Source organism: Chiloscyllium punctatum, chromosome 26 (assembly GCF_047496795.1).
Source record: "Chiloscyllium punctatum isolate Juve2018m chromosome 26, sChiPun1.3, whole genome shotgun sequence".
Classification (NCBI taxonomy): Eukaryota; Metazoa; Chordata; class Chondrichthyes; order Orectolobiformes; family Hemiscylliidae; genus Chiloscyllium; species Chiloscyllium punctatum.
This window is the reverse complement of record NC_092764.1, coordinates 63,016,694-63,033,860: the sequence shown is the minus strand read 5'-3', so window position 1 is coordinate 63,033,860 and position 17,167 is coordinate 63,016,694. Positions and strand designations below refer to the sequence as shown.

General features: G+C 45.2%; 1 protein-coding gene across 1 annotated transcript in view; it reads right to left on the bottom strand.

The window, feature by feature from the left end:
* LOC140496214 (uncharacterized) overlaps nucleotides 1–17,167 on the bottom strand; it is a 104,828-nt gene that overhangs the window by 75,277 nt on the left and 12,384 nt on the right. The window contains exons 2-4 of the mRNA XM_072595713.1: nucleotides 13,013–13,462; nucleotides 11,912–12,056; nucleotides 2,270–2,414 (exon numbers count right to left, since the gene is read on the bottom strand). Coding sequence (XP_072451814.1) covers nucleotides 2,270–2,414; nucleotides 11,912–12,056; nucleotides 13,013–13,462 — 740 coding nt within the window. The remainder of the gene's footprint in view (nucleotides 1–2,269; nucleotides 2,415–11,911; nucleotides 12,057–13,012; nucleotides 13,463–17,167) is intronic.

Genomic DNA, 17,167 nt, shown 5'->3' with positions numbered 1-17,167 from the left:
ACACTCCCTAGGACCTTACTATTAATTGTATAAGTCATGCTAAGATTTGTTTTCCCAAAAGGCAGCACCTCGCAATTCATTCAAACTAAGATGTGACTTCAGCCCTGTTCTGCATGGTTGATTGTTAATACCTTCAGGATCACGAATCAGAGAGATCACTGCTCTACAGATGAACAAATTAACTGCTGACTCTGCTAGCACATAGATCTTTTTCACTTTCATCCTGAGCTTTCGAATTGTTTTTCCACGCACACACACACAGACACACGCACACATCCAGACACACACGCACACACACACACGGACACATACACACACACACACAAACACACACACACAGACACACAGAGACACACACAGACACACACACACAGACACAGACACACACACACACAGACACACACAAACACACACACACACACAGACACAGACACACCCCAACACCAACTCTTGCTGCTTCCACTCCCATCCAGCTATTCAGCTGTGGGTCATCACCCCAACACACTACAACAGACTCAATCACATTTTACAGCAGAAGGTTCTCCATAATAGCTACAGGACCGACAGAATCAGTGGGGACAGGACCATTTCATTCACAGAGGGACCTCTGGGAATATGCTGAGAATCATGGGGACAGCTGGAACAGAGCCCATGGCTTCATGAGGGACATTAAGGATGACGGTGAGTAACTGCCTCTGCTGCTCTCAATCCCCTCCTCACTCTCACCCTGAGATGGGGAATCAAATGAAAGCTGCAGACTGTGGGACCATGGATCTGGTGCTTTCCTCTGCCTCTCCCTCCAACATCCCAACCCTCCCGTTCTGATTTGCTGCTTTTAGATTCCCAGGAACTGCCGGCTGGGGACCTGCTCACAGCCGTGAGGAGGTGGAAGTTCAAACCCAGGTCACTGGTGAGGGGGCATTGTAACTTGATCTCACAGGTGAGCTGCCAGGGGAAATGGGTACCTCGTGTGCCAACTCCATGGAGGGCAGGTTCTGCTGCAGGGAACACAGATGGGGACATTAATGGGAGACCTACAGAAGGAGGTTGATGGGAATACACACTGAGATGCTTGGAACATTAGCAGGCCATGTCAGACAGCCTATCAAAGGGCATGGGGAAGCTCAGTCCCAATGTGACAGAGGGCACTGTACAGAGCTTGGATCCCATCATTTCCCCCTGGGCCAGTGGGAACCAGCTCCTTGAGTGCAGCAGCTGACAGGGCAGTGATCCAGTATCTGTACTCACTGTCTCAGCCTCTGCTGAAGCTCAGACAGAAGCCAAGAAACCCCTCAATGCTGCAGTGTGAGTTCAGACTGAGGTTGTGCTTGGTCCCATGCAGGCTCAGACCTGCTGTGAACATGACTGTGGATCCCAGTGGGCAAAGGGGTTTGCAGGCTCTTGGAGCAGGCCAGCAGCTCATCCTCCAACAGATCACTAGGGATCTGGGGATGCTGCCAGCGGGACTGGCAGAGGCACCATGGAGCATCAACCTGCTGCCCTCTCTCAGGGCGACAGCATTTGTCCTCTCACTGTGGCCACTCCACCAGTCCCCTTGCTGCTGTCCCTTACCCTGTCAGTCCAGACAGCTGCTGTCTGTTGTGAGATGGTTCAGTCTGAAGCCAGGCCCAGGGTTTCCCCAGGAAATCCTGCAAAAGCCACCTGCAGTCTCCCCCATTGGAGGTCAGCTGCCTTCCACTAACCATGCAGTAACCAACGGGGTAAAGCTGCACAGGAACACCAGGACAGGCACTCGGGCACTGCACAAGGATGGTCAGTTCCCATTTGTCCACGTCACTGGATATGTTCCTGAATAAAGATCCTGTGATGCACATGTTTGGTGCTTGGCCCTGGGTGGTCCAAGTTGGGGAATTCAGTATTACATCAGGCAGGGAGGCTGCTGTGTAAAACCAGGTTAGCAGCTCATCACCTGGTTCCAGTAACACACAGGGGTCAGGGGGCACCTTCTCAAGAGGCTGTACCATGTGGGGTATACTGGAAACAGCTGGCACCACAGCACCCATCTCCAGGGGGGCACAGGGCCCATGTAGTCTCATCACAAACAACACTACAAAGCTGGGACTTTCCCCCCTTGGTCATTGTTCAGATTATCCAGTTAGAAATGATCTGATTCTATTGAACTGTTGCAGTTAAATATTTGTGTGATCCTTACTCCGGGGAGTATTTAATACTCAAATATTATCAAGTCAGACAATGTCACATTTCATTACTGCACCCTAATTAATTACTGCATTGTGAAAACACTTACCCATGAGAAATTGGCAGTAACCTTAAACTCAGAAACATTCATATCCAGTTTGATCACAGCAGCCTTAACATTTAGAAGTACAAAGGTTTCACTGTCCATTGGAAAATCCATATCCATCAGGACCTTACGTAGATCAGACTCCAGCCTGGAAAATGCAAAGACAGTGAGCATTGGACTGGATAAGAAACAGGGATTCACACATTAGGGTCAATATTAACTTATTTATTACACTTCAGTCTATGTCATGAAACAAAACAGTAATTGCTGGTGAAACTCAGCAGGTCTGGTATCTGTGGGGAGAAAGCAGAATGAATGTTCCGAGTCCAGTGACTCTTCATCAGAACCCATCAGCCTTTATCATGATGTCATCACTATGTGTGCTGAGGGACCAATTATTTACATTTGTTTTAAATGTAAATATGTAAATTAGTTTGACACAACCATGCTGTAAGTTGACCTTCAATAAAAAATCTTGCTTTAATTTAAAATGAAATGGATCACAGTTTGAATCAAATCCTTCCACAAAATGTTTCTATTTCCTCTGTGCGTTTCTGTCCAAATTCACCACCATTTTCTGTCCCGGGTCATTTACAGATTTCAGAGGGACAATGGCAGGGATCCGTGTGAGAAAATGTTTAGGATGAGGCCAAACCTTTCCATGCAGTGAGTTTGATGAAGATGTAGAGAGTGATGCTGCTCTGATACCTTACTGCCGTGGTCAGTGTGATCATAAACATACTGTAATAATTACTAAGGTGTCTGATCTGAGTTTCTGTTAATCCCCAAAGAAACCACATCACCACCACAACAAACATAGCAGCTTCAATGGGGGCATCAGTCTCTTCTCAGTTTCTTCTCAGATGAATCTGAAGAACCATGAGGTAAGATTAAACTGGGAGACAAGAGTATTGTCAGACTTCCTGAAGGCAGGAGCCTGAGTTTTCTTGCAGCACCAGACACTAAAACATTTCAAGAGTTGATGGATTTAATGAAAGTTTGTTACAGGCCCAAGCCTGTTCTCATTCTGAGACACCATCGGTATTACTCGACAGTTTGAGAACCTTTCAGGGAAATCCGTATCAGAGATTTGGTTAAGACAACTGACAGAGGAATATGATTTTGGTTTAACCCTCAGTGAGATGCTGAGACACCGTTTGGTGTGTGGGCTTTATGAGGTGACCATGCAAAAGCACTGACTCGCTGAAGCCCAACAGGACTTCAAACAGGCACTACAACTGGCTTTGTGGTTAGAAAATACAGCAAGTGGAGCTTGAGTTACAGGGTATGTTGGTGGAAGTGGACAGTCTCACCAGGCCGACTGAGCTTGGGAACACCACATGAGGGAAGGCCATTGCACAGCCTCACTCAGGACATATCGTGAACAGAGGGACCCCCTTGGACAGCCCACAGCAAAACCCCAAAACAAAGCCAGGCCTCGGACAACCAGTTGACGTTTTCTCCTTGATCCGGCCTGGTAGACCATTGTAGTCACAGCCAGTATGTGGACCCGAGACAGCAATGGGGTCCCACTTGGCCTGAATTGAATAAGAACTCACAGGCCGTTTTCCAGGAGAGTGCACACACTGGAAAGTTCACCGACAGCTGGTTAGGGACAGTTAAAATGCTCCATCATCTCCAAATCAGAACCAATCAAAATAAAGGTCGGGTTAAATGGTCACCCAGTTCCAATGGAGTGGCATTAGGCAGGAAGGGACAGCCCCATACTATCCACTGTCCAATGGTCTGGTGGAAAGTGCAGGGCAACCTTTGAAGGTAGGCTCAAAGAAACAGCCATACAGCTTCACGTGATACCAAACTGTTTGATATCAGACCACCCCTCACCCAGCTCCAGGGACAGCTCCAGCAGAGTTGCTAATGGGGACAAGATGCTGCACCAGGTTAAACCTGATATTCCTGGATCTGGGCAGGGAGGAGGGTAAAACAACATCAGGAACATCAATGCTGGACACAAGAGTCCACTCAGTGAGAGAGACAGTTTACCAAAGGGGATATGGTTGAGTTGTCAAAACCACAGGAATGACCCTGCGTGGGTAAGAGGCTTGGTCAATGTAAGGTCAGGTCCCATAAAGTTCAGGAAGGTGAGGTGGTCCTGAACAAGCATGTGGATCACATGACAGCTGCAACCATGTAACTGGGGCAGGAACAAACTGTACCCAGCCCCTCAGAACGTCCAGCAAGGCTGTCAGAATCCATGGGGTTCTCCCCCTTCACCGAACATTGAAGAAACCTCTGAGGATGAGATGGCCATGACAGATGTTACAGCCTTGATGCACTTATCGTCTGATGAAGATGTAGAATATGAATCCTGGCTGAGACACTCCGGGTACAGTAGGTGGCCCACAGAATGTACATGCTGCCAATATCCGAGGCATTGTCAGGGGAACTGTATCTGAAGGAAAAATATCCCAGGAGAAGGTACAGGAAAAAGAACAGGCCTCTGTCCCAGGTCTCAGAGGGAAAGGATGTAGTGACTGGAACAAGGTCAGTCAGGTGGATATCCTGGAATATGAGTTCCCTGAATGGGGCTGTTAATCTGGTCCAATCAGGGGGCCCTGGCTGACAGATACAAACAGAGTGTCAGGGGTTCCACTCCCTCGAGGAGCCAGCTCTGAGCTTGCTCGGTCAGTGTCATGGATTATGTTTGTGTTGGTGACTTGATGACGGGATACCAGCCTTGGTGGAGTTATTTCAAAGATGGAGCTGAAATGGGGGGAATTAAGGCTTCTTTTCAAGTTCCAACATATTAGTATCAGCCCCACAGTCCAGTGTTGTTGAAGGACCAACGTGAGAAGTTAGATGGGAGGTGTGGACCCGACAGACCCACAGGTACAGAGTCACCAAGTTCTCCATTTGAAACAGAAGCTGATCCAGGTCAGTGATTCCTTTTCTGCAGTGGGCCCCATTGCTAAAGAGATCCTCATGAAGCAAGGTATTGATGAAGCTTCAGCCGGTTCCAGTCAGTGCCAGCAGCCTTTGATGTTTATTCCAGTCCTGAGAATGTCATTGTTGTGTGTGATTGGTCCGGCCAGATGTCCCAGCAAAAAGCCACATTGTCTCTCCCAAAGATTTATTTAGTGTCACTAATTCATGCGAAGATGCAGCATTGAGAGATAGTTTTGTTTGAACTCTGAATGGTATAATCTCTCAGTTCCTGCAGTCAGAGCAAGGGCTGCCCTTTGTACAGGACAACCAGAGTACAAAGCAGGCTGGGATTGAAGTTAACACCATGATGTTGTGGGTAAATCAACACAAGCTCACTTTAATTCAGCAACTGATTCAGAAATATCACAATCAAATACTGAAATAATTCCTTAAACTTTACTGCATGTAGCGACCAAAATAAGTCCCCTCAAGTAAGCAAGTTCAGCCTCACAACCCAACTTCACTATGACCTGATTAATGATGGAATTTAGCACCGACTCCAACCAACAATGTCTCTCTCTGGAGGTTCAGGATTCCAATCCTGAAGATGAAATCTTAAAGCTTTTCCAGTCCTTCAAGTTTCCATCATTGATGATCCTTTAGATTCTTCCATCCACAATACTGACGACTGTGCAGACTGAATTCTTATCAAAAGTAGCTTCCCTGTTCCTGTTACCTTTACATTTGGCTGTCTGTTTGAAGACACAACTTTCCTGCAATTAACTCCTTCAGTTCTTCTGCAGGGCAATCATTGGGCCTTGGGGCAGAAGGCAGCCAGTTACCCAGCAGTTATTCAAATGGTTTTTGTTATGTCGCAAAGATCGGTGCAGGTGTGGGAGAAGGTTGGCACAGGATACAGCGGGAGATCGATCGGTCACAGATATGAGCGGACCAATGGTCAATGGAGTTGAATCTGGGTAAGTGTGAGGTGATGTACTTTGGGTGATCAGATGTTAAGGAAAAGTATATGGTTAACAGCAAGACCCTAAACAGCATTGATACAGAGAAGGATCTTGGGGTTGAAGTCCATAGCTCCCTCAAAGTGGCCACACAAGTAGCTCGGGTGGTAAAGAAAGCATATGACCATGCTTGTCTTTATTGCTCACGGAGTGAATACAAGATTTGGGACGTCAAGTTGCAGCTTTACAAGACTTTGATTCAGCCACATTTAGAATGCTGCATTCAATTCTGGTCAGCACATTGCATGATGACAATAATGGAGGCTTTGGACAGGGTGCAGAAGAGGTTTATCAGGATGCTGCCTGGGTTAGAGGGTATGAGCGAGAGGGAGAGAGAAGACAAACTCAGGTTGTTTTCTCTGGAGCAGCAGAGGCTGAGGGGAGACTCGATGGAAGTCTATAAAATGGTGAAATGCATAGATACAGTCTCATTCAGAATCTTTTTCCTCAGAGTTGAAATGTCTAATACTCATGGGCATGGTTATAAGGTGAGAAGGGGAAAGTTGAAAGGAGATGTGAGGGTCATGTATTTTTCACAGAGAGTGGGAGGAGTCTGGAACATGCTGCCAGGGGTGGGGGTGGAGGCAGATCCATGGGGCCTTTCAGAGACTTTTAGATAAGCACATGAATAGGCAAGGAATGGAGGGAAATAGCACAAGGACAGGCAGAAAGGGATTAGTTTAATTTGGCTTCATGTTTGGCAAAACATTGTGGGCCGAAGGGCCTATTCCTGTGCTGTACTGCACTATGATCATGAAGTGGGGGGTGTTAGTGTTGGACTGGGGTGGACAGAGTTAAAAATCACACAACACCAGGTTATATCTGATAAAGGAGCAGTGCTCTGAAAGCTCAGACTTCCAAATAAATCTGTTTGGCTATAACTTGGTGTTGGGTGATTTTTCAGTAATATTTCATGCTTGTTCTTGGAAGAAGATTGAGCTGAATTGTAATTGGATTCCAGATGGGTGCCCTTACTGAATCAGTGCATTCACGATGAACACAATTGCCCCTGGGAGGGCAACACAATCAAAGAATTAAACTTCATCCCCAAAGTGAAAACCATTTGGTGGCAGTCATTTTGTTTTCTTGTTCAGTGTAATTTGAATTGAAAATGGCAAGGTTTCATAGAAACATGAAGAATAGGAGCAGAGTAGGCCATTCGGCCCTTTGACCTTGATCTACCATTCAGTATGATCATGGCTGTTTGTCCCCTCATCTACATCATGAATATATATTGTGAATAACTGGGACCCAAGCACCACTCCATGTGGTACCCCACTACTTACCGCCTGTCACTCAGATAAAGACCGATTGATTCCTGCTCTTTGTTTCCTGTCTGCCAACCAGCTCTCTATCGATGACAGTGCACTACCACCAAACCCACACACTTTAATTTCACATTAACCTCTTCTGAGAGATCGGACCAAAAGACTTCTGGAAATCCAAGAATACTTCATCCACTGGATACCCCCTTAATAACTTTTCTAGTTAGATTCTCAAAACCTTCCACTGGATTTGCCAAGCATGGCTTCCCTTTCCTTCGTCTACAATGACTCAGTCCAGTCATCTCACTGCTTTCTAATGCACTGTTATTAAATCTTTCCAAATGGACTCTTGCATTTTGCTCTATCCTGCTGATAGGCTCCCTCCTCTATAAATCCCTGTTTGCTCTCTTTGTAATATACTGGGTTAAATTAATAACTCTCCAATCCATTGGAACTGTTCCAGAGTCAAGAGAATTCTGAAAGATGCCCACCAATGCATCCACTATTTCTCAGGCCACTTCCTTAATTACTCTCGGATGGAGATTGTCAGGCCCTGGGCAGTTATTTAGTCTTCAATCCCATCAGTTTCTCCAATTGTTTTCCTTCAGTTCCTCCCTCTCACTAGATCCTGATTCCCTCAACATATTTCAAATGTTATTTATGAAAATCAGACCAAACTCTGTATTTAAATGGCCTGCCATCTCTTTGTGCCCCATTTTAACTTCCCTCTTTCTGATTGTAACTGATATACTTTTGTCTTCAACCATCTTTTTCTCAGCAATATCTCCACAAGCTTCTACATTCAGTTTGTATCTTTCCCACTAGCTTACTCTCATATTCTGTGTTCCCTCTCTTTATCAATCCCTTTGTCCTCCTTTGTTAAATTATAAACTGGGCTCCCAATCCTCAGGTCGGCTGTTTACTTTATGCCTGTTCTTTGGATCGAATGATATCTATAATTTCCTTTGGGAGCCATGGTCAGGTCACCATTCAGGCCACCATTTTATTGCATTGCCAGGCAGGAATGGAAATTGTTGCAGTTCCTCAGTGTTCTGTAAATGTTTGCCATTGCCTATACACCATCATTACTTTAGGTAACATTCCCCAATTTGATCATAGACAGCACATGCTTCATACTATCACTGTTTCCTTTATTTAGATTCAGGACCTGAGTCTCAGAATCAGCTCCGTTACTCTCCATCTGAGTGAGGAATTCTATCATGTTATGATCACTCTTTCCCAAGGGGCCTCTGACATTATCACTTCCAATTATTCCTTCCTCATTCCACAATACTCAGTCTAGGATGCCCTATTCTCTATTTCATTCATCAACACATTGATCCAGAAAATCATCTCGTAAACACACTGGAATTCCTCTTCCTACAGCATTGGTACTGACTTGATTTGCCCAATCCATCTGCAGATTAAAGTTACCCTTATTTACCATGTACCTTTATTTCCTGTTTCCATGATTTCCTGTTTAATGCCTAATTTACCATGACATTGTTGTGGTATATACAACTCCCACTATTGTTTTATGTCCATAGGTGTTCGTAAGCTCCACCCATACAGATTCCATTTCATTGGAGCCATTATCCTTCATTACTATTGCGTAAATTGCTCTTTAACTAGTAAATGTTCCTCTCCCTCCTTTTCCCTTTTTGTCTGCTATATCATTTGTTTTTGTCCTGGTTTCCCCCTCTGTTTCCCTGGATAGGTTCCCATCCCCCTGCTATTTCAGTTTGAATCCTCCCCAACCAGACTGGGAAATACTCCCAGCAGGACATCAGTACCAGTCCAGCACAAGTGTACACCATCCAGACTGTACTAGTCCCACCGCCCCCAGAATTCTCCAATGCCCCAATAATCTGACACCCTCCCCCTCACACCATCTCTCCAGCCACATATTCAACTGATGTGTCCTGCTATTTCTACTCTGACTTGCACATGGTATTGGGATCAATCCTGAGATCACGGCCTTTGAGAATGTCCTTTGTAACTTGTTTCCTAACTCCCTACATTCTAGTGAGTTTTGAGAAGATTTGTAACTCAGATTGAGGTTCTGGATGGAGGATTGCTCGCTGAGCTGGAAGGTTCATTTTCAGATGTTTCATCGCCGTACTAGGTAACATCATCAGTGAACCTCTGGATGAAGCTTCACCTGAAGGCTCACTGATGATGTTACCCAGTACGGTGACGAAACGTCTGAAATCGAATCCCAATATTCTGCTTGTATGACCCCATTCCTTTTTTTAACCCATGATGTTGATATCTGTGCAGTCTACAACCATTGGCTGTTCACACTTCCACTCCAAACTGTTCCTCCTCTTCAATACAGCAGAGCCAACCACGGTGCAACAGATTTTAGAGTCACTACATTCCTCTGAGAGGCCATTACCCCCAGCAGGATCCATTGTGGGTCTATCTGTTTTGCAGGGGGATAGCCACAGGGGATTCCTGCACTTGCTGCATCGTTCTGTGTCTCGGCCCGGTGATCAACTATTCACTTTCTCACTTTGGAGTCTAAGCCTGTGATGTGACCATCTCTCTGTACGTGTTATCCTCGATACCCTCAGCCTCCCAGATGCTCCACAGTGTCCCCAGTCTCTGCTCCAGCTCTGAAACCCAGGCTCCCTTCCAGTAGCTGCAGCTGGAGCCACTTCCTGCACATGTTCTGGTCCCACTTTCCCCACAGAGCAGGAGGAGCACACCACAGCATTGAGATCTACTCCCATGACTTTCTGCTCAATTAGACCCTCAGATTGTCTGTAAGATCAATAACGGTGATTTTTTTCCAGGTTCTTCTTCTCTGGACCACAGCACTATTGCACTTGTAAACTATAAACCCAAAATAAAGACATTAAGTGATAAAAATAAATTAAACGCTCACCCAACCGTACTCAGTAAATCAACTGCTTCTTCTTGCCCCACATGACGATTTGATTCTTCCCAGAGTGCCTCAGTATGATGCTGACTGTGGGACACCCTTCCCAGAGTGCTTCACCATTATGCTGACTGTGGGACACCTTTCCCAGAGTGCTTCACCATGACGCTGACTGTGGGATGCCCTTCCCAAACTGCTTCACCGTGATGCTGACTGTGGGACACCCTTCCCAAACTGCTTCACCGTGATGTTAATGATACAATACTCATATCTGACGATTTCAGTTGAGTGTCCTTGTGAGTGATGAGCAGTCTTTACCGAGATGAATGATGATCTTCCCTTGTGCTCCATGCTCCCTTTCCTGTTTCTGTCCTTGCACCTTCAGTGACCTGTCAGCCTCCACCGTTTCTATCCTTCCCCTTTATATAACCATCAATGTTCCCACTTTACCCTCAGAGCCCATGGTTCTGTGAATTGCGATGCCCTCGTTGGCCATACACCTCCTCCATGTTGTGGCTAAAGTAGTAGCACCTTGTGAAAACCATCCCTCCCTTAGCTTTCCATCCCATCCCAAGCTTCAGGAAATTCCAGCCTTCCATTTTGAATTTCTTCCTTTCACTCCCACCATTCCCTCATCAACCCAATCCAATGAACCTGATCCTCAGACCTGAGATTCCTGCTTTCCCCAGGAGTCCATGGAAAGGACCCTGAAAAGCCCCTGACCATTAATACCCAAACCTCCAGCTCGGACCATGTCCGAGTCCCCAGAGTAACTTGGGCAGGCCAGCCTCGAATGAGAGCCAGCCCAAAGACAGGTGTCCCCACTGCACCCCAGCTGATGTACCTGTGATCTCCAACCTGCTTGAACTTTACCTCAGGGCTGTTCCTGGCCTGATCCCTGGACTGCAGGGATCCCCACATTCTGGGAGACTGTGGCCAAGCCCCTGGACTGGGATTAGATGAGCTCCTTGACACATAGTCCCCTTCACTCCACTAAGGACCTTTAGACAGAGCCATTTGCTTGAAGCCCATGCAATGTGTTGCCACATAAGCTGCTGCCACAAGCTCTCGGTGTGACATTGGCAGAGCCCAGTGCTGTACAACAACATGCCCAGCCCCTTCCCTGCTCAGTGCTCCCAACAATGGCACGCTGCCTGCCTCTCCCTCTGCTGCTAAAAAGCAATACAGGCCACAGAGCCTCCAAGTCAGTGCAAAAAGTGTCAGTTTGAATGAAATGGCAGAATACAGTGTGCAGGCTCATTTTGACTGGGTCGATGAACTTGAATTAAAACATTTGAACTAAGCACACATCACAATGCACTTTAACATTTCACATTCTTCGAGGAATTTTAATGACAAGAAAACCATTGAAGGTGAAAATAGCAGCTTTGCATTTCACAGGAGATTTTATTCACCGATCAGAAACCTTCAAACTAGACAAACACTCCTCACAGACACGTTACTGAAACAGGAAGGAACCGAAACCTGGCAGTGAATCTGTTTAATCTTCGGATAAAATATGTCCAAAATGTGCCCCTTCACTACATCACCTTTTAAACATTGTTTTTAACTTCAAGTTGTTCACACTTACCCGACTGAAATGTTCCCCTCACATTGCCCCAGGATTCTGTTGGTCAGTAACATTGCATAGCGAGCATCATTTAGTTTCAATTGTCCTTTCCTTGTGAGCTCAGTCAATTTGTTTTTCTGATTTATGCAATCAGCCAATGGGGATTCTAATAGGAAAGATACCGGTAGAAAGAAGAGGGAATCTCAACATTTCAATATCGGGAAAATATTTCAAACTTTGAAATGTTATGTCCATGTGCTTGCAAATTGCAGCTTGATGTTAAAAAGACTTTGTGTACACACATCTCCATCTTTGTGTTGAACTCTGTCCTGAACAATACAATTAAAATTGTGAAACACTAACAGGAAATGCTGGAACTACCCAGCAGGCCTGCAGCATCTGGGGAGAGGGAAACTGAATGGACGTGGCAACTCAGTGATGTCCAGCCAGATCTTTCTCCCGAATGAAAGGTCCCACATCAGAAACAGGAACAATACAAGGAAAGGAGAAAGGAAGCTTGGGACTGGGAAAGGAAATCGGGAACATTAAACTCTCAACATGGGTCCTGATAAATAGCTGAAATCTTTACATTGTTGTGATTATTATCAATCATCTAATTCACCAAAAACCTTTCAGTTTTATGAGATTACAATTGAGTCTGGTTAGAACAGACATTGGCAAAACTAGCTGGACAGGAACTAATATTCCTGGAATACTGGGAGTAGTTTACCTGTGAGAAATATACTCTCAAGCTTAAAGAAATGCATATTCCACAATCTGGGTTTAAAGCCATCGATCCTTTTCATTAAGCAGGTCATGAAATTAATTGTGTTGTGACATACAATTAACATTATTTACAGAATCAAGGTGTTGTTTTTAGTGCTCATCTGGTGCTCCATAATATAGCCCAGGCCTCCCATCTCCCCCTCCCCATTGACTGGGGACATCTCTGAAGACAGGGAGCAGCACACACCCCCCACTCACACTTTCCTCCTCCTGTGGTTGGAGGAGAAACAGAGAAAGCCTGGGCCTATGTTTCTATTTTATTCTTTATCTGTGATAAATAGAGTCATCGAGTCACATATCTATGATTCACAATGTGTCAGTTATTATTCTACTCACCCCATGCTCCTTCAGATCCAGTAAATTCCAAATAAGAAGCATTTTCCATGTGAGCTGGACTGAAGTCTGACTGATTTATGTAAATAAGGTCTCTCAGCAACGGTGAACTCTTGTGTGAACTGCTATTGGTGAGAGTGAAATGTTGACAACATTTCCCTCCAGTGGACATGGCAGTTGGATACGACTTTCCAATATCACCACGGGTTATGTAGAGTTGGCCAACGGATCCTTTCCAGGTGATGCAGATTTCTGATGAAGCTGCAGGTGTAGGTGCTGCAGGATCTTGTGTCCAGGAAGATGAACCATTCCCAATGAGATGAGCTTCTATTTCTAAGCCTGTTTTCTTTACAGACACTTTCAATGAACATGGGTCTGGGCCAATGTAGTGATGAAATTTATTAATGTGACTGTTCAGGTATCCACAAACTGTAAACTCAGCACCAACGATTGCTGCAAATACAATCACAAAGTAAGCATTAATCAACACCTGAGAAATTTTCTCAGAAGCTTTTTAAATTAATACTGTGACTTTGCTGGAAAATTGAGGGAACTCCCACACCAATTGCATTATCAGGAATTGATAATCAGGAAGAACAACAACTTTTTTTTCATAGCACCTTTAGAGTAATAAAATGTTGCAAGGCCCTTCAAAAGTGGGTTCTCAAACAAAACTTTGATGCCATTGTAAGGTCTCAATAGTATTTGTAAAACACAGGCTAAAATATTAAAACATTTTGCTGGTTAGAATTATATAAGGATGGAGTCAAGAACTGGGTGAAGAATAGACAGTGTCTGTGTCGTAAGTAATGTTGTAATATGTTGTATAAAGCTGGGAGTTGGCTGTAACCCAGGAGAGTTGATTTTACATTTTATGATGATCAGACTCACTGTCCTTGTCTGCACATGAAAATATACAACTGTTTGACCTGTTTCCTCAATCCTCCATCAACTTATCAAGTTGTGTGATAAAATAAGGCCACAGTCAAAGGCTTTGAGCTTGCCAACACTGAGATGGAGGAAGTTATAGCTCTTCCAAAACAGAACCCTGGAAAAGGGATCAGGCAATGTAAAAGCAATAGATACTACCAAACAGCAAAGTGACACTGTGAGTTTAATCTGTAACTTTGATTAAATGAGCTTGCCTGAGATTTTGCACTGAAAGGTGATCGCATGTTCAGAGAGTTCACAATATTCCCTCCTCCTGCCGTGTCTGTTCCCTTCCTCAGCCTGAGCCCGTCACCAAGGAAGAAGGTCAGGAACAGAATCTCATGTCATATCCTGCTCACTGAGGAGACCTTTCACCAAACTGAATGACTTCGCTGCTGGAGAGTTTATTGGACTTTGACTGGAGGAAGTTTCAGGATTCAGGAGGATAAATGTACTTTTCCAATTTTTTATTCAACTTTTGAACTTGTTATAACGAGTTGTGTGAAGGGAACCAGCTCCCTGTTTTCTGACTCCTATTAGTCAGCTGCAAAAACATTTTATTTATTTTGTTCAGCTTACAGTGATGATCTTTCAACTCCAACCAAGTTCACTACACAATGCAAGAGCCCATTTTCAAGCCTTTCTTAAATGAAAAGAGGACTTTTATGACTCACTTGATTCAAGAACCAATCATTAAAATGAACAGACACACACATACACAGAGGGAGGAAGTTCAAAATAGACAGTGGTAGAGGCAGTGAGAATAATGTTGATGTGGCCTTAGACACCTTGGGGTGTTACTCGTCTTCACTGGCAACTGGGGTGGTACCAGGGGACTGGAGAGTAGCGAATGTTGTGCCCCTGTTCAAAAAAGGGAATAGGGATAACCCCGGGAATTACAGGCCAGTTAGTCTTACTTCTGTGGCAGGCAAAGTAATGGAAAGGGTACTGAGGGATAGGATTTACGAGTATCTGGAAAGACACTGCTTGATTAGGGACAGCCAGCACGGATTTGTGAAGGGTAGGTCTTGCCTTACAAGTCTTATTGAATTCTTCGAGGAGGTGACCAAGCATGTGGATGAGGGTAGAGCAGTGGATGTAGTGTACATGGATTTTAGTAAGGCATTTGATAAGGTTCCCCATGGTAGGCTTATGCGGAAAGTCAGGAGGCATGGGATAGAGGGAAATTTGGCCAATTGGATAGAAAACTGGCTAACCGGTAGAAGTCAGAGAGTGGTGGTAGATGGTAAATATTCAGCATGGAGTCCAGTTACAAGTGGAGTTCCGCAGGGATCAGTTCTGGGTCCTCTGCTGTTTGTAATTTTTATTAATGACTTAGATGAGGGAGTCGAAGGGTGGGTCAGTAAATTTGCAGATGATACAAAGATAGGTGGAGTTGTGGACAGTGAGGAGGGCTGTTGTCGGCTGCAGAGGGACTTAGATAGGATGCAGAGCTGGGCTGAGGAATGGCAGATGGAGTTCAACCCTGCCAAGTGTGAGGTTGTCCATTTTGGAAGAACAAATAAGAATGCGGAATACAGGGTTAATGGTAGGGTTCTTGGTCAGGTGGAGGAACAGAGGGATCTTGGGGTCTATGTACATAGATCTTTGAAGGTTGCCACTCAGGTGGATAGAGTTTGTAAGAAGGCCTATGGAGTATTATCGTTCATTAGCAGAGGGATTGAATTCAAGAGTCGTGAGGTGATGTTGCAGCTGTACAGGACTTTGGTTAGGCCACATTTGGAGTACTGTGTGCAGTTCTGGTCGCCTCACTTTAGGAAAGATGTGGAAGCTTTGGAGAGGGTGCAGAGAAGATTTACCAGGATGTTGCCTGGAATGGAGAGTAGGTCGTACGAGGATAGGTTGAGAGTTCTCGGCCTTTTCTCGTTGGAACGGCGAAGGATGAGGGGTGACTTGATAGAGGTTTATAAGATGATCAGCGGAATAGATAGAGTAGACAGTCAGAAACTTTTTCCCCGGGTACAACAGAGTGTTACAAGGGGACATAAATTTAAGGTGAAGGGTGGAAGGTATAGGGGAGATGTCAGGGGTGGGTTCTTTACCCAGAGAGTGGTGGGGGCATGGAATGCGCTGCCCGAGGGAGTGGTAGAGTCAGATTCATTGGCGACCTTTAAGCGGCATTTGGATAGGTACATGGATGGGTGCTTAATCTAGGATAGAGGTTCAGCACAACATCGTGGGCCGAAGGGCCTGTTCTGTGCTGTATTGTTCTATGTTCTATGTTCTATGTTCTTAACCTGAAATCAGAGTTTAGTGACTTTTATCCTCAACAGTAACAGAATCTGGAGATCTTTGAATTCTTGGTGAACAGTTCTTTCTCGAATTTACTTTTTCACTGGTTACTGTTTCTGAATAGTTTGAATAGCGATAGTCAGCTTGGTTTGTGAGGGGCAGGTCATGCCTCACAAACTTTATTGAATTCTTTGCCGATATGACAAAACACGTTGATGAAGGTAGAGCAGTGGATGTGGTGTACATGGATTTCAGTAAGGCATTTGATAAGATTCCCCATGGTAGGCTCATACAGAAAGTAAGGAGGCATGGGATACAGGGAAACTGTCTGTCTGAATACAGAATTGGCTGGCCCATAGAAGACAGAGAGTGATGGTTGATGGAAAGTATTCACCTGGAGCTTGGTGAACAGTGGTGTTCTGCTGGGAACAGTTCTGGGACCTCTGTTCTTTGTGATGTTTATAAATGAGTAAGATGAAGAAGTGGAAAGATAGCTTAGGAAGTTTGTTGAAGGATATTGGGTTCCATGTCCATAGATCCCTCAAAGTTGCCACCCAGGTTGATAGGGTTGTTAAGAAGGTGTATGGAGTGTTAGCTTTCATGAGCAGGGGGATTGAGTTTTCGAGCTACGAGGTTATGCTGCAGCTCTACCGAGCCCTGAAATGTTGTGTTCAGTTCTAGTTGCCTCATTATTGGAAAGCTTTCAAGAAGAAAGCTGCCACCGTGGGCGGCACGGTGGCACAGTGGTTAGCACTGCTGCCTCGCAGCGCCAGAGATCCGGGTTCATTTCCCGCCTCAGGCGACTAACTGTGTGGAGTTTGCATGTTCTCCCCGTGTCTGCGTGGGTTTCCTCCGGGTGCTCCGGTTTCCTCCCACAGTCCAAAGATGTGCAGGTCAGGTGAATTGGCCAAGCTAAATTGCCCGTAGTGTTAGGTAAGGGGTAGATGTAGGGGTATGGGTGGGTTGCGCTTCGGC